This window comes from Carcharodon carcharias, chromosome 7 (assembly GCF_017639515.1).
Source record: "Carcharodon carcharias isolate sCarCar2 chromosome 7, sCarCar2.pri, whole genome shotgun sequence".
Lineage (NCBI taxonomy): Eukaryota > Metazoa > Chordata > Chondrichthyes > Lamniformes > Lamnidae > Carcharodon > Carcharodon carcharias.
The window spans coordinates 27,468,195-27,483,216 of NC_054473.1; the positions used below are offsets into that span (position 1 = coordinate 27,468,195).

Consider the following 15,022-nt stretch of genomic DNA (forward strand, 5'->3'; position numbering starts at 1 on the left):
CAACTCCTTAGATAACAGTGGTCAATGAGCCGCAGTGTACTTTTGGCAGGAATCTACTGAATAACATTCACTTGAGGATAGAGCTATCAAGTGATTTTGCTCTTTTGGACTTCCAATCTCACCATGGTAGATGATCTGTCTTGATGGCACTGTCCAAGCTGCCTCCTCCATTGCCTTGAGCAAGTGCAGACCTGGCAATCTGATTCCTGTGCGCACCATCTCCCAGGTATTGTGAGCTCATCTCTCCTGCACGATGAGGAGAAAATGATGCATGAGTAGGCTGCCCTCCCTCAACTCTCATAGCATGACACCGACATGAGCTATTTTGCTTCTTAGCACTGCCCTCTTCTCATTTTCACCCTAAAATGAGGATGGCTGACATCCCAGAGGGCATTAGAGGATCATTAATCTTTTGCATTTTCAACTCAAGAACAGTGGAAACTGGGTTATAATATATTCCAGGCTAAGCTGGACAGATTTTTTGATTTACAAGGGAGTCAAGGGTTATAGGGGGACAGACAGGAAAGTGGACTTAAGGCCACAATCAGATCAGCCCTGATCTTATTGAATAGCAAAGCAGGCTCAAGGGGCCTAATGGCCACTACTGCCCCTATGTCTTATGTTCAGTAATGCAACTGGGCACTTGTTCTGACAATAATAGGGAGCACTTTGGGCATGTAGACTACTGAGCTCATGTGCACGCTACTGTGTACAGAGTTAGAGGCCTGTACCCCGGGAGCTACTTACCACTTCTCAGATCTTATGAGGACATTGGCGTGCTTTTGACACTTTTGGTTATGCCGAGACTGCTGACCTCCTTCACCACTTCCAGCCCTGGAGGGCAGGTTTTGGCCAGAGGCTGGGTAAAAACTTCCTGCCTCTCAGGCACAGCCTCAGTGAAGATCTCCAAGGGAGGCATTCGTAAACCTTGGGGCAACCCATGCCCGCCTTCCCCTTCCAGCGCCAGCCTGTTCCCAATTTGCTTACTGCGCAAACATTTTCACTGAGTGGCAAGCCCTGTCATGTCTCTACTTGCCTTTCAAAAGGCCCTCCAGTTCTATGTCCCACTTCCAGGCCACTCCCAGCACTGCTGATTGGGTGCCAAGCCCGCCCTTGAGCAAATTAGCACATCTTCATTTAAAAATTGTGTCACACCAGTGTGGGGTCAGGATATGGAACTGCTGAAACCGACAGGTTCCCAACCCAGAATTGAAAAATCCAGCCTGTGAACTCGAATCAATGGATTTGACCTTGCTGAATAAATGCATTAAACCTTCAGAAGACTGGCAGTGTGGTCTATCACAATTTGGCAAATGGATTTGTTTTAGTTATTTGTTCCAGGCTTGTGTAATTTCTCCATTTGATGTTAAAACTTTCCACCTGTATATACTGATTAGGGAAGGATAAAAGCAGCAGGAGTCAGCAAGATGAGAGCGGAAATGGAGAGAGGTTGCTGGAGCTATGCTGTTACCATGGACTCTACACCTAGTTCCAAACTAAGCCATGCCTTAAGGTCTCCTGGAGACATCCAAAATCACGCCACTGGCACCAGCTAGGTCTCATCATCACTAGGCGTACCATCCTAAACAGTGTCCTCATCACTCAGCCATGACTGTGACACTGACCACTCTCTGGTGTGTAACAAGATCAAGCTTTAGCCAAAGAAACAATACCACTCAAGAAGAAATGTCATCCTTGGATCAACACTTGCCATACCACTGATCCAGAAGGGACCCAGGAGTTCCTCAACAACCTCGATCAGGCTCTTTTTGACAACATCCAAAGCTAGAATGTGGTCTCAAAGTAGATCATCTGCACAACACCATTCTATAACTCTGCACTCAATGTGTATGGAAAAGAGTGCAGAGGAATGATGACTGGCTTGAGGCTTATTGGACTGAAATGGAGCCAGTTACTGCAACCAAGAGGAGAGCCCTCATGAACTACAAGCAGTCTCCAGCATAAAAAAAATGCTCTCAGAACTGCCAGAATCAAGCCTCAGCAGACTGCTTGGCACTCTGCCAATTAATACTGTTTGAAACTCTGCAACAGCATACAATCTGCTGCTGAATCCGGGGATACTAGAAGCATGAATGAAGGAATGAAGAAAGCACTATCCCAGTGGCAACCAAATTAGCCCCCTTGTAGGCAATTACAGGGATGATCATCGTTTAACCTAGCAAGCAGATGGAAAGGTATGTGGAGCACTATTTTGAACTCTACGCAATGCAGAATATTGTCACGGAAGCAGCTCTCAGCAACATTCCAGACTTTCCTGTCATGGAGGAGCTAGTAGTGCGACCCCAACTGATGTTGCTACTGGACAAGTCAGGTCACAGAGTGAAACCTGCTTGATAGGTCCTAAATTTTATTTTATTATTTTAGAGATCGTGGAGGTAAGTTACTGAACAAATTCACTGGAGTCTGCTGATGAACTTCTAACAAAAACGAATGAAACATTTATTAAACAAGAAAAATGACCTATATTACACCAGACAAAAAGGTTAGAAAGATCTCAGTACAAACACAGGAAAATAATTCACGATACCTTCACCCCATATTGTTACAGACACATTCAAATTTGGAAAAATAAAATGATTTACCATTCTATCTTAAATTCTAATATTCAGGGTAAATATGCGGTACATGTGAACCAATGGATGACCTCTGGTCAGATACACCACACTCCAAAGTAAATGACAGTTGCAATCAAAGCAGATTTGATGGATTTCTCAACAACCTATCCAGACATTTGTTTCACTGTGAGCTAACTGGCCTCACTGAAACTTTGTCTTTTTCACAAGAGTTTCTAATTTTCACGTTTGAAGAATTCTTCTTGGAATTTTCTCCAAATGTCACTCCCATTCAGGCGGCTTCAACCATGATTCACCTCCGAGGTTTCATCTTACCTTCTGAGATTCGTTTTCTCTGGATCTCTACGTACACTCAAGATTCACCCTCCAAGCACACTTTCAGACCTTTGGCCATGCTTCTTTTTACCTCTGCGCACAGCCAATTCCTGGCCTAAAGTGCAGTAAAAAAAAGGCTAACTGTGCATGTGCGGCCCTTTTCCAGCCGCAGGTACGGAGAAGGCCTGCTGGGAACTGCAGTGCCTGGCCTCGGAACAACCGATCTTCAGCTGCCGATTAAGGTATCGGAGTTCGTTACACCAGTGGTAAAGCCCCAGGAAACAAAGGCATTTCACCTGAAATCATCGAAAGTGGAAAACAAGCACTGCTGCAGCATCTCCATGAATCATTGTGTCTCTGCTAGCAGAAAAGATTTGTGCCTCATAACTTGTGGTGCAAAAATCACCTTGTACAAAAACAAAGCGGATTGCAGTGACTGCATTAATTAATGAGGCATCTCCTTGTTAGGTGTTGTGGGGAAGGTGTTTGCTCATGTTGCTCTGACCAGATTGCGGATCCTGGCATCACACACTTACCCTGAGTCTCAGTGCGGCTTCACGGCTGGCAGATTGACAGTTGACTTGATTTTCTCACTTTGGCAGTTACAGAAGAAGTGCTGCAAACAGCACAAACCAGTCTACATTGCTCTCATAGACCTCACCAAGGTCTTTGACCTTGTAGAGGCAGACTCTTTAAACTGCTGTGGAAAACAGGCTGGACTCCTGGGCATCATTTCTTCTTGCCACAAGAATATGGACAGTTTCGTGAGTTACAATAAAGCATCATTGGAGGCTTTCAAGATCAGCAATGGGGTAAAACAGAGCTGCATTCTTGTGCCAACTTTCTTTGGCATATTTTTCTCCGTGCTGCTATTGTACACTTTCAGTGATTCAAATGAGGGGTCTGCCTGCATGCCAGAGCCGATGGCAAGCTGTTCAACTTGGCAAGACTGCACGCCAAGACCAAAGTGTGTAATGTCCTAGTTCATGAGTTGCGGTTTGCTGATGATGCCACGCTGATATTCCATACTGAAGTTCACTTGCAACAGCTTGTAGATCAGTTCTCCCAGGCCTGCAAGGAGTTTGGCCTGACAATCAACATCAGGAAGACCAAAGTTCTGGGACAGGATTTCGAGACTCCACCTTCCATCAACATTGACAATCTCACTCTGGAGGCCTTTGACAGCTTCACATGGCACGGATCAACAATTACCAGCAGCCTGTGCCAGATGCCGAAATCAACACCAGGATTGCCAAGGCTGCAGCTGTCATGTCAAATTGGAAGAGTTGAGTGTGGACCAACAGCAAACTAACTGAAAATACAAAGCTCCATGTGTACCAGGCTTGTGTTCTCAACACCAGCCTTTACAGTCGTGAGGCATGGATGGCTTATGCAAGCCAAGCAAATCGGCTGAACAGCTTCCACCACTGTTGCCTCAGACAAATATTTCTTCAGATATCTCCTGGCAAGACAGTGCTGAAATAGCATGTTTGCCCTTTTGACTCAGCGGTAACTCTGTTGGCTGGGTCATATGAGCCGAATGGATGAAGTCCATATCCCCAAAGACATGCTGTATGGTGATTAAAAAAAAAATACTGCTGGGAATCTGAAATAAAAACAGAAAAAGCTGGAAAAACTCAACAGGTCTGACAGCATCTGTGGAGAGGGAAACAGAGATTGACAGCACCTGCGGGCAGCATCTCTCCGCAGACGCTCTATGGTGAGCTTGCTATCGGCATGAGACCAACTGATCGCCCATAAGGATATCTGCCAGCGAGACTTAAGTTGACCAGGATTAGAGTTGATAATAGGAAGTCCTCTCTACTGATTGGTGTGCCTGGAGGCAAGCAACCAGGAAGGGCGTGGAATAAGCAGAGGACAAAAGAAATGACCAGATGCTGGAAAAGAGAGTGCAGCAGAAGGAGAAACATCAGCCGGCCTCAGGCCCATGCTGTTCATCTGTGCCAGCTGAGGAAGGGATTGCCATTCACGAATCTGCCTGTACAGCCACAACAGACAACGTTCAGTACAGAGGTGACATTCACCCTGGGTACAGTCCATTGTCTCCTGAGACAGATGGATGCCAATATATATATATATGTGTATATATTAAATATATATATATATATACTGACCATGGAAGAACAAAATAAACAGCAGCAGAGAGCAGTTAAAAAAGAATAAGCTTGGTTTCTGGTAGTTAGTGATTCCAGATTCTTGGGTTTAAGGAAAGCAATTACTGATTAAAATGTGCACTTCTGTTAACTTGTTTGGTGCTGTTTCCTTATTGCTGATGGATAGTTTTCCATCAACTCTTCTTCTCCGCCGATGCTGCCAGACCTGCTGAGTTTTTCCAGGTAATTCTGTTTTTGTTTTCCATACCTGTCTAGTGAATTAAATACTTTTAGGTTCACCCTCCTTTGGACACCAACAGGATTCTTAAACCAATTAGAATGAATAGTTAAAAGTGATTTTAACCGTGACTATTTTTTGCACAGTGGATGCTTTTGAAGTGTAACAACTGCTTTTTGTATGAGTGCATATGTGTATGAAATATGTGCAAGATTTTTATATATTGGTAATACATGAAAAGTCTTGTGAATGGTGTCTACTTGTGTACATGCTAGGTGTACTATCTGTGTCCTGATTTTTAAATTACACTTTTTATGTTAGCATTTTTAATGATAAAACACTATCAATATTTTTCTGGTCATCAGGCAACCCTGGTATGTAGGTTCCCTGCCATCAATCTGGAACACTGTTTATAAAGTATTTGCAGTCAGCAGACTTTGCCCACAGGTTCCCTGCTGGCAATAGTATTTAACATTTTAATTGGTCATTAATCTGCTGGTTCCCCATAGGGAGCAGTGTTTAATCCATTACCTGACCTCACCAGGTTTCTGGCCATCTGCTGGGTTTAACATTTAAAAAAATTTTTTTGGCAGTCATCTGCCTTTGCCTTTTTTTAGTGCCACTGCAATCAGTTGCAGCCTGAGTGAATTAGTCTTGCTCCCAATGTTTATAGTTCTATTTAGTCCCATTCATGGTGCTTCATAGAAGTAAAACTATAGACCTTCACAGCACAGAAAGAAGCTGTTTGGGTCCCTATGTTTGTGCTAGCAATCCAAAATTAGCATTAACCTCTACATATATTTTATCACTCCCTGTTTCAAATATATATGCACTTTTCCCTTAAAAGATGCCTCAGCAGCACACTACATAATTTTTTCCCTCATCTTTGTCATTGCACTTTTAATGATAATCGGAAATTGGCAACTTCTTGTCATTAACACTTCAGCCAGAGGAAGTAGTATTTTCCAATTTACTGTTAAAATGCTTGATAATTTTCAATACCTCTGTTAATTTCTTTGGCCTTCTTGGTACCAGTGGAAATAGTAGTCTCTCTGATCTCTCCTCTTAACTGTAGTTTCTCATTTTTTATATCATCTGGAAGAATATAAGCTGTTTACGTAGATAATGTCCTTCCTATTTTTTTTGTTGAGTCTTTAAATTCCTTCACATCCTTTGAAATATCACCTTATGGATATAACTTTTTTTGACTGAAAGTGAAAGCTTTGACAAATTAATATTTTAGTGCTTGGATAAAATTTGTCAGTTGGTAGGTCGGGGGAGATGATAAAGATTAACTGAGAAACACAAGAAAGAAAAGGAAATTTGTGCATGTTAGCATTTTTAAACCTAATTCTAATTTGAACAATAGATTTGAAAAATACAATAGTATTATCTATTTTTTCTTTAAAAATGTAGCTGTTCCAAATAATAATGAATCTACATTTTTTTTATTATATCATGGATAGAACAATGCTCAGCAACAAAAGTGGGAAACGTGAAGTATTTCAGAGTAGTGTTCTATGTACTTGCAGAACAGCTTGTTCTGAGAAAACTTCCAGCTGTATTTATTTGTGTGGGTGAATGTGCCTGTTCCAGATTTGACATATGTTTTTGTCTGGCAGCTCACTAGTATTCTGGGAGGGAACTGAGGAAGTGATAGATTAGAAGGGGAAGTGATAGTATTCCAGAAATATGCTTTGACGTAATAAGACCTCTGTTTCAAGCGCCTGGTATGTAAGATACCAGCTGATCATCGCTAGCTTACCCAGGGAGCAGGGCCAAGTTTACATACTTGTATATAATTATAACTGAGATGGTCCTTCCTTTCCAAGGTTGTTGTTAACTAAGACCTTTTTAGTTTCACGCTGGTGACATTTCACGCTGCTTTTCCATATATGCACTTGTTTGAATGAAGATGGTGATGGGTTAATTCAGTGAAAGAAAGTTTAAGGTAAGAATTTTCCCCCTGTCCGGGGGTGGGGGGGAGTACAGGAGCGGGCGCGCCTCCCATCGGCCTCCCAACCTGGGGGGGCACTGCCATTTTAAGTGGGCGGGCCAATTAAGGCCTGCCCAGCGTGACGCCCGCCAGGAAGCGCTAAGCGCTCCCTGTGCGGGCGGGGGGCGGGGGGGTGGATTCCGTCAGCCGGCAGTGCACTCTTTCGCGCATGTACGCGAAAGAGTGCACTGATCTCCCTGAGGCTATGTGCTGCCTCAGGGAGATCGACTCAGAGTTAAAACTTCTGACATAAATGTTTAAAAAATTTCCCTGACACGTCCCTCATGTGACACTGTCACATGAGTTGGGACATGTCCATCACTTAAACTCAAACCCTTATTTAAAATTTAAAAACCCCCATGAAACCTCATCCCACCCATGGATGAGGTTTCATGCTTTTTCTGAAGCCCTCCAGGGCTCATGGCCTGCCCGCCAACCCTAAGGTTGGATGGGCAGGTCCATTAATTAGGTTAATGATTTTTTTAAATGATCTCAATAGGCTGATTCGGCTGCGCCCCTGCCGCCCTGAAAGTGGAGATGATGCGGGGTGACGTCGGGAGTTCCACCCGACGTCAGCTCCTGTCATTTTACGTGTCGGCGAGCGGGCCCCACCCCCCCGTTCGTCTACCTAAAGATCCTGCCCCTACAGGTTTCCTGTCTGTTTAACATTTGATCATTCTAATTCTGCTTCAAGCTAACAGCACATAATTTGTTTTATTTCAGTAATTACTAGGTGACTTGCATTAACATAATTATTCATATATTATATACAAAGAGGGCATTCCCATGACTGACCTATGAAAGTTCTGTCTGAAGTATGAAAGATCCAAAGCTTATGGGTGGCAGAAAAGTTGTTTTTCTGGATGAGTGAGTACTTAGTCACTGGTGAGATGGCCTGTTTATTCTCTCAGTTTGCATGGTGGTGGGACATTGTGTTGCTTTGTATTCATTCGCTAACCATGCCCTACACGGAATAGCAGTTGCTTCACGTACATTCCTCAAAAAACACACTTGTATGAAATGATTGATCATAAACCATAGACCAAACCAAATGACTGTAAAACATCTTACCTTTGTAATGTTTTAATGTACAATTTAAATTAGGAAATACCAAGGCTTATTCATTTATATTATTTTTCTCTCTGTCTTTTCTCTTGACCCTCCAAATAGAATACCTTATTAGTTTTTACATAGCTGTGAGGCGAGTATTATAATTGCTTGATTCATGTGTCACTGCTCAAGTCACCCGTCACTGCTTTTCAAATAGTTCCAAAATATTTTATGTGGCACATTTGGAGAACATGTTCCATAAAAAAATTGCAAGTAGTCATGTCAGAAGAATTTGAAACTGTTGAAAAGCTTAATCAGTATGTTTAATAATTATATCAATACAAACAGTATGATTAAGTGTTTAATTAATCAATAAAGAATATGAACTCAGATCTTTAATGACTTATAATATTGGTACAGTTCTGAATTTTGCTAGCAAGATATGATCTGCCTTACTAGTTCAAATGTTAACAGTTAAGAAGTTGTTAACAAATGTTAATGCTTACATATGCTATTTCAGTTAGGCTGCTCAATGGGTAATTGTGATGATTTAAGACCATTCTATTTTGCCTAGTGAAAAGTCTCGATGATGTACAAAATTATTAAGGCTGACTTTTATGTTTTGCCTGCCAGCTGCACATATTAGGAAATCTCAGGTGTATGTCCATGATTTTATATCTATTAATTCTAATGGACGAAGAAGTTCTGGCAGCATGACCACGTTTCCTGATGTGCACCACCAGTCTCAGAAAATTATTTCTTTAACGTCCATTTTAATAAGACCTGGAGTTACCTTAGTAAGCTGTGCAACTGGAAATATTGGGATGATAGTTTTCAGTTTGAGTTTGAGCATTTTTTTTGCTACAGTCAACAGTGCAAGTTGTTTAGTTTGTGAGAAAGTTAAGACTTAGAAAATTGCACAATTTTTTTTGTGTTTCTATTCAAAATTTAGAACTCTTTTAAAGTATTTTGGTGATTTGGAGGTAATCTAGACAGTTACATTTCCAGTGCTAGATACGGAAGCAGTCAGTTTTGTAAATGAAGAATTGCATTGTAGGTCTGTTGCATCAAAAGTAGGACTGACAAGCACCCACCCAAAAATAGTCACTCATTCACACTCTCACACATGCACCACACGATTGGTCATGGAAGATGTATTTAATTTAATCTTCAACCACAACCAAGCTCTAAAAGCTGTTAAAATATATTGTACTGGGATAATAATTGATGGCATATTGTAATTAGAGTAGCCTTAATAGAGGTAGCACTCATCACATTTTTGTATTATGGAACACGTTTTCAAACCATTTCCAAAATGGGCTTTTGGAAAATTTCAGAAGGGCTCAAAGTTTTTGGCCTTGAATAAAATGCAAGTCCATGAAGAGGTGGTAATAAGTTGAAGTAGATGGAAGTTGTTATATTAGAATGATTTCAAATTTGAAAATTCATTGCGCTAGTTCTAACAATTAAAAACGATTTTGTGCCTTTTTAAAAGGTATGCAGTGAGAGTGATCTTCCTCTCCTGTTTCAGATCAGGAGTAATTAGTAGAGAGTGCACCTGAAGTTCATGCCACTCTTGAGTGCCTGTTCTTCCTGTTAAAGTTTGTTATAGTGAAGCGGACTCACAATGGGAGCACTCTCACGTGCAGCAGAACAACCCAAAGGAAGTTCTGGCATGTATGGATCCTAAAGGCAGCAGCAATCCTTCAAGGGCATGGTTATTGAAAGTTCCAGGAAGATAAATTGCAGGACAGTTTATGGGGGGGCATTTTTATCTTGCAAATATCTGAGCAAGGATGGCACATCTCAAATTCACTTGTACATGGCAGAAATTCTAAGTTGCCTGTTAATGGCCTTCATCTCTATGCTGTCCCTTGTGAATGTGCTTGTGTTTCTGGACCATCGTTAGGATGGCAAAAGGAGGCCTCATGCCTCAGTTCTATGTCTAGGAGGGAGTTGGTAAGAGAGCAGTGCCGTTGTGTTAAGCGGTAAGTGGAGAACCAGAGAAAGTGAGTGTGGATGCGAAGGACGATGATGAAGTAATAGGAGGAGAGTGCAAGTTTGGCCCTGAGATTATTTGTTCTATACAAGATTGCACGGAGTAGATGTGTGGGCAGGTGAAGAGGGATTTTTGCTTGTTGGTAGGAAGCTGATGTGGCTCAGGAGAAGGCCTGATGAATTTATTCAGCAGTTGTAAAAGATGTGGTTGTTTTGCCTCATTTACCTCCAAATAAGCCATGTTGCAAAAAGCTGGGAGAGGTGGCATTGCGCTGAATTTAGACTTCATCACTGTGTGAAAGATGAACAACATTTGGTAACAATTATTGAAGGGACAAAACCATTTTTTATTGTTAATGTCAATGTCAGCCTGCCTTTAAGAAAGATAGCACCTACACAGCAGATTATGAGGCAGTAGCACTGGATTTTTATGGGGTCATTTTATCTCTGATCTACACCTAGTAGAATTGGAGAAATATGTGTTCAAAGCTTTCTGACATTAAATTGTGTACATTTACATTGTATAACCAGGTTCTGACACCTACAGTGTAATTTTGATAAAATTTGGGAGCAGAATAAGAGCATAGGATTAGGTTTCACTGTTTAGGAGCAGGGCAGAGGAAACTCTGCCATTATGTAAGCGATTTCAGTGTTATACGTTTATCAACTATACATGTTAGTGGTCAGATTTACTCTGGGTATTTTCCTTAGTGCAGTGTGGATGAAAAGTAAATTTGTTCAATTCCTTGTTTTCTGTTTGAAGGGTCCAGCTACTTGTGTAGTTTTTTCCAGTGCCGGGGACTTCTTTGCTTCAGGTGGCTCAGATGAACAGGTGGGTATCTATTGCGTTTCTTCTTTGTACCTTTGTGGTTGAAGTGCTGTCATTTAAAATGTCCCAATAAACTTTTCTTGTACTTAGATGTAATTTTGCTTTAGATTTTTAAAGCATTATTGGGAGTTCTGTGTTTTGTGAAAAAGACTTTAGTTGCAGTTTATTCTTTTGTAAAAACGAGTAAATTTTTTGCACTATTGTTACACTCTCCTAACTTGAGATGGATATCACATCAGCTTGGTACTTCCAATATCCTCCAGTGAACTTGTATCTAAGCGAATGCAAAAATCTTACCACTTCAGGCAATTATTTTTTCTCCATTTATTACACCATTCACCTCTCCTATACTAAAGAAACAAATTTGTGCAAGTACATTGTCATGAGTACTGGTTGTCCAATAGTCCTCTTCCCTCTCTGTGGCTATTATTTGAGCCCAAGCATTGAGATTTGACATTCTATTTCATAGAATTCTAGAATAAGAACAGCACTGAACACCGTTCGACCCATTGTGTCTGTAATAGCAACTCAGTTGATCCAAAGATCTTGCCTTGCCTTCCCGCCCACCACCTTGACCCCATGGCCCTTCAATTTTTTTCTCTTCAGATAATAATCCAATTCCCTTTTGAAAGCCATGATTGAAACTGTCACCACTGTGGTCTCAGACAGTGCATTCCAGATCCTAACCACTTGCTGCATAAAAAGATTTTCCTCATGTCGGCCTCTGGTTTTTTGCCAATTACTTTAAAATGCAGTCCTTTGGTTCTCAATGCTTTGGCGAATGAGATAGTTTCTTCCGATCTACTCTCTTCAGACCCTCATGATTTTGAACATCTCTGTCAAACCTCCTTTTAAGTTTCTCTTCGCTAAGAAGAACATCCTGAGCTTTTCCAGTCTATCAGTGTAACTGAAGTCTCTCAGGTCCGGAAACATTCTCATAAATCTTTACTGCACCCTTTCCAATGCCTTCCTAAGGTCCAGAATTCATATTCCAGTTGAGGCTGAACTAAAGTTTTATAAAGGTTCACTATAATTATTTTGCTTTTGTACTCTATGCCTCTACTTATAAAGCCCAGCATTCCATATGCCTTATTAACAGCTTTGTCAACATGCTGTGCCACCTTCAATGATTTGTGCACGTATACCCCCAAGTTCCTCTGCTTCTGAAACCCATTTAGGATTGTATTCTTTATTTCATATTGCCTTTCCTCATTCTTCCTAGTGAAATATAGCTTCACTCTTCTCTAAATTAAATTTCATCATGTCCGCCCATTCCACCAACCAGTCTATGGCCTCTTGAAATCGATGACTATCCTCCTCACAGTTCACAATGTCTCCAAGTTTTGTGGCATCTGCAAATTTTGAAATTGTGCCCTGCACACCCAAGTCTATGTCTTTAATATAGATCATGAAAAGCAGTAATAGCTTTTAGCAACCCCTGGGGAGCTCCACTATATGCCATCATCCAGTCCAATAAACAATTGTTCTTTGCTTCACTGAGCCATTCCCTCTGCCTCCATGCTCCCACTGTCCCTTTTATTCCATGGACTTCAACTGTGCTGACAAACCTGTTATGTGGCACTTCATCAAACACCTTTTAGAAGTCCATGTATACTATGTCAATTGCATTATCCTCATCAATCCTCTTTGTTATCTCATCAAAAAACTCAATCAAATTAGTTAAACACAATTTTCCCTTAATAAATCTATTCTAGCTTTCCCTAATTAATCCACATTTTTCCAAGTGACTATTAGTTTTGCACTGGAATATTGTTTTTAAAAATGTTTCTAAAAGCTTTTCCATGAGGGAGGTTAACTGGCCTGCGTTTACTGGGTTTATCCTTATACCCTTTTCTGGAAAAGGGTATAATGTTACAATTTTCTCTCCTCTGGCACCACCTCTGTATCTTAGGAGAATTGGAAGATTATGGCCAGTACCTGTGCAATTTCCACCCTACTTTCTCTTTTCTGCTCTTATTTCTTTTTTCACTTCCTCTCTGAACTTTCTATACTCAGCCTGATTCTCACTTGTATTATCAATTTGACATCTAACATGCACACCTTTTAAATGTTTTATCTTACCTTCTATCTCTTTCGTCATGCAGGGACCTCTGGTTTTGCTTGCCCTACCTTCCTCCCTCATGGGAATAAACCTCTTTAAAGTCAGCCCATTGTTCATTTATGGTTTTGCCCTCAAGTCTTTGCTTCCAATTTAGGCCAGATCCATTAGAACGTAAGAAATGAGAGCTTAGCCCCTTGAGCCTGCTGCACCATTCAATATGATCATGGTTGACCTGATTGTGGCCTTAATTTCACTTTCATGCCAACTCCCTCATAACCCTTGACTTTCTCGTAGATCAAAAATCTATCTAACTCAGCTTTGAATATATTCAATGATCTAGTCTCCACTACTTTTTGAGGTAGAGAATTCTAAAATTAAGTTTATTTGAGAGAAGAAATTCCTTCTCATCACTGTTCATTCTCACCCCATTGAAATTGGCCCTTCCACAATTGATTCATTTTACTCTGGGTTGCCTCTTGTCCTTTTCCACAGGTAATCTGAACTTTATGACAATGTGGTCGCTATCCCCTAAATGTTCCCCCACTGGCACGTAATTCACTTGACTCATCTCATTCCCCAGAATCAAATCCAGCAGTGCCTCCTCCTTGTTGGACTGGAAACATATTGTTGTAGAAAATTCTCCTGAACACTCTCTAGAAACTCTTCCCCATCTTTTCCCTTTATACTATTACTATCCTAGTCTATATTAGAATAACTTAAGTCCCCCATTATAATGATTCTATAATTCTTGCAACTCTCATAGTTTCTTTGCAGATTTGTTCCTCTATCTCTTTCCCACTAAATGGTGGCCTAAAGCATACACCCAGCAGTGTAATGGTACCTCTATTGTTTCTTCCCTGTAACCAAATAGATTCTGTCCTTGACCGCTTGAAGACATCCTCTCTCTCCAGCATAGTAGTGTTCTCTTTAATTAATGTTGACACCTCCCTCTTTCCTTCCCTGTCCTTTTTGAGCACCTCATATTCAGGAATGATTAGTATCTAAAACTGCCCTTTTTTGAGCCAGGTCTCCGATATTGCTACATCATATTCCCATGTGGCTATCTGTGCTTACAGTTCACCAACCTCATTTACCATACTTTACATATTCACATGCATGCACAGTAAACCTAATGTTACTACATATAAACAAGCTGTCAAACTGGGGATTTTCTTGGTCCATGTAGTTCATCCTCAAGCCAAGTTGTTTATAGATTCACTGAACTATTGCAAGCCTAACTTTGAATATCGTAACATAATTCCATTGACTATTTTTTTCTTCAACATGTATTGAAACTTTACCTAATACCTAAGCTTCTATCTATTCCAATCTGTAAAGACTGATGTGTTCACAAGTTACACATTTTTTCTATCATGCAATTTTTAACAAAATGTCAATGTGAGAAAGATGCTAAATTCATGACTTGAGGAAAGGTTAGAAAAGCATTATTATCAAGATATATTAAGCTTTTTTGGAAAAGTATGCTGGAATATTTGACTTACTACCACTAATTAGTTTTTGGTCCAGAATCAATTTGTTTCATAAAATGAGCTATTTATAAGGGTCTTTCAACCATAATTTCAACATTTCTTGGAAATTACTCAGTTGTTTTTACTGCATATATACTGGCCAATATGAGCAAGCAGCATTATTCCAGTAAATAGGCTAGCTTGGACCCAAGAATCTCACCCTGAAAGAATTTTCTGTGTAGCAGTTGAGCATAATATACATTCTGTGTCACAGTTAAAAATTATGTAGCCTTATGGTATGCTTCTACATTTTAAGAGTGGTGTAATGTGGAATTCTAACTTTTAAAGATTGTGACT

The 15,022-nt window shown here is 40.6% G+C and overlaps 1 protein-coding gene across 8 annotated transcripts in view; it reads left to right on the forward strand.

The window, feature by feature from the left end:
* Positions 1-15,022, forward strand: part of LOC121279921 (POC1 centriolar protein homolog A-like) — a 145,396-nt gene that overhangs the window by 42,269 nt on the left and 88,105 nt on the right. For all 8 annotated transcript variants that reach the window (XR_005943526.1, XM_041191491.1, XM_041191488.1 and 5 more), the window contains exon 8: positions 11,069-11,137. Coding sequence is in view for 7 of the 8 variants with exons in the window: in XM_041191491.1 (XP_041047425.1) it covers positions 11,069-11,137 (69 nt within the window). In the remaining variant the exon portion in view is untranslated. The remainder of the gene's footprint in view (positions 1-11,068; positions 11,138-15,022) is intronic.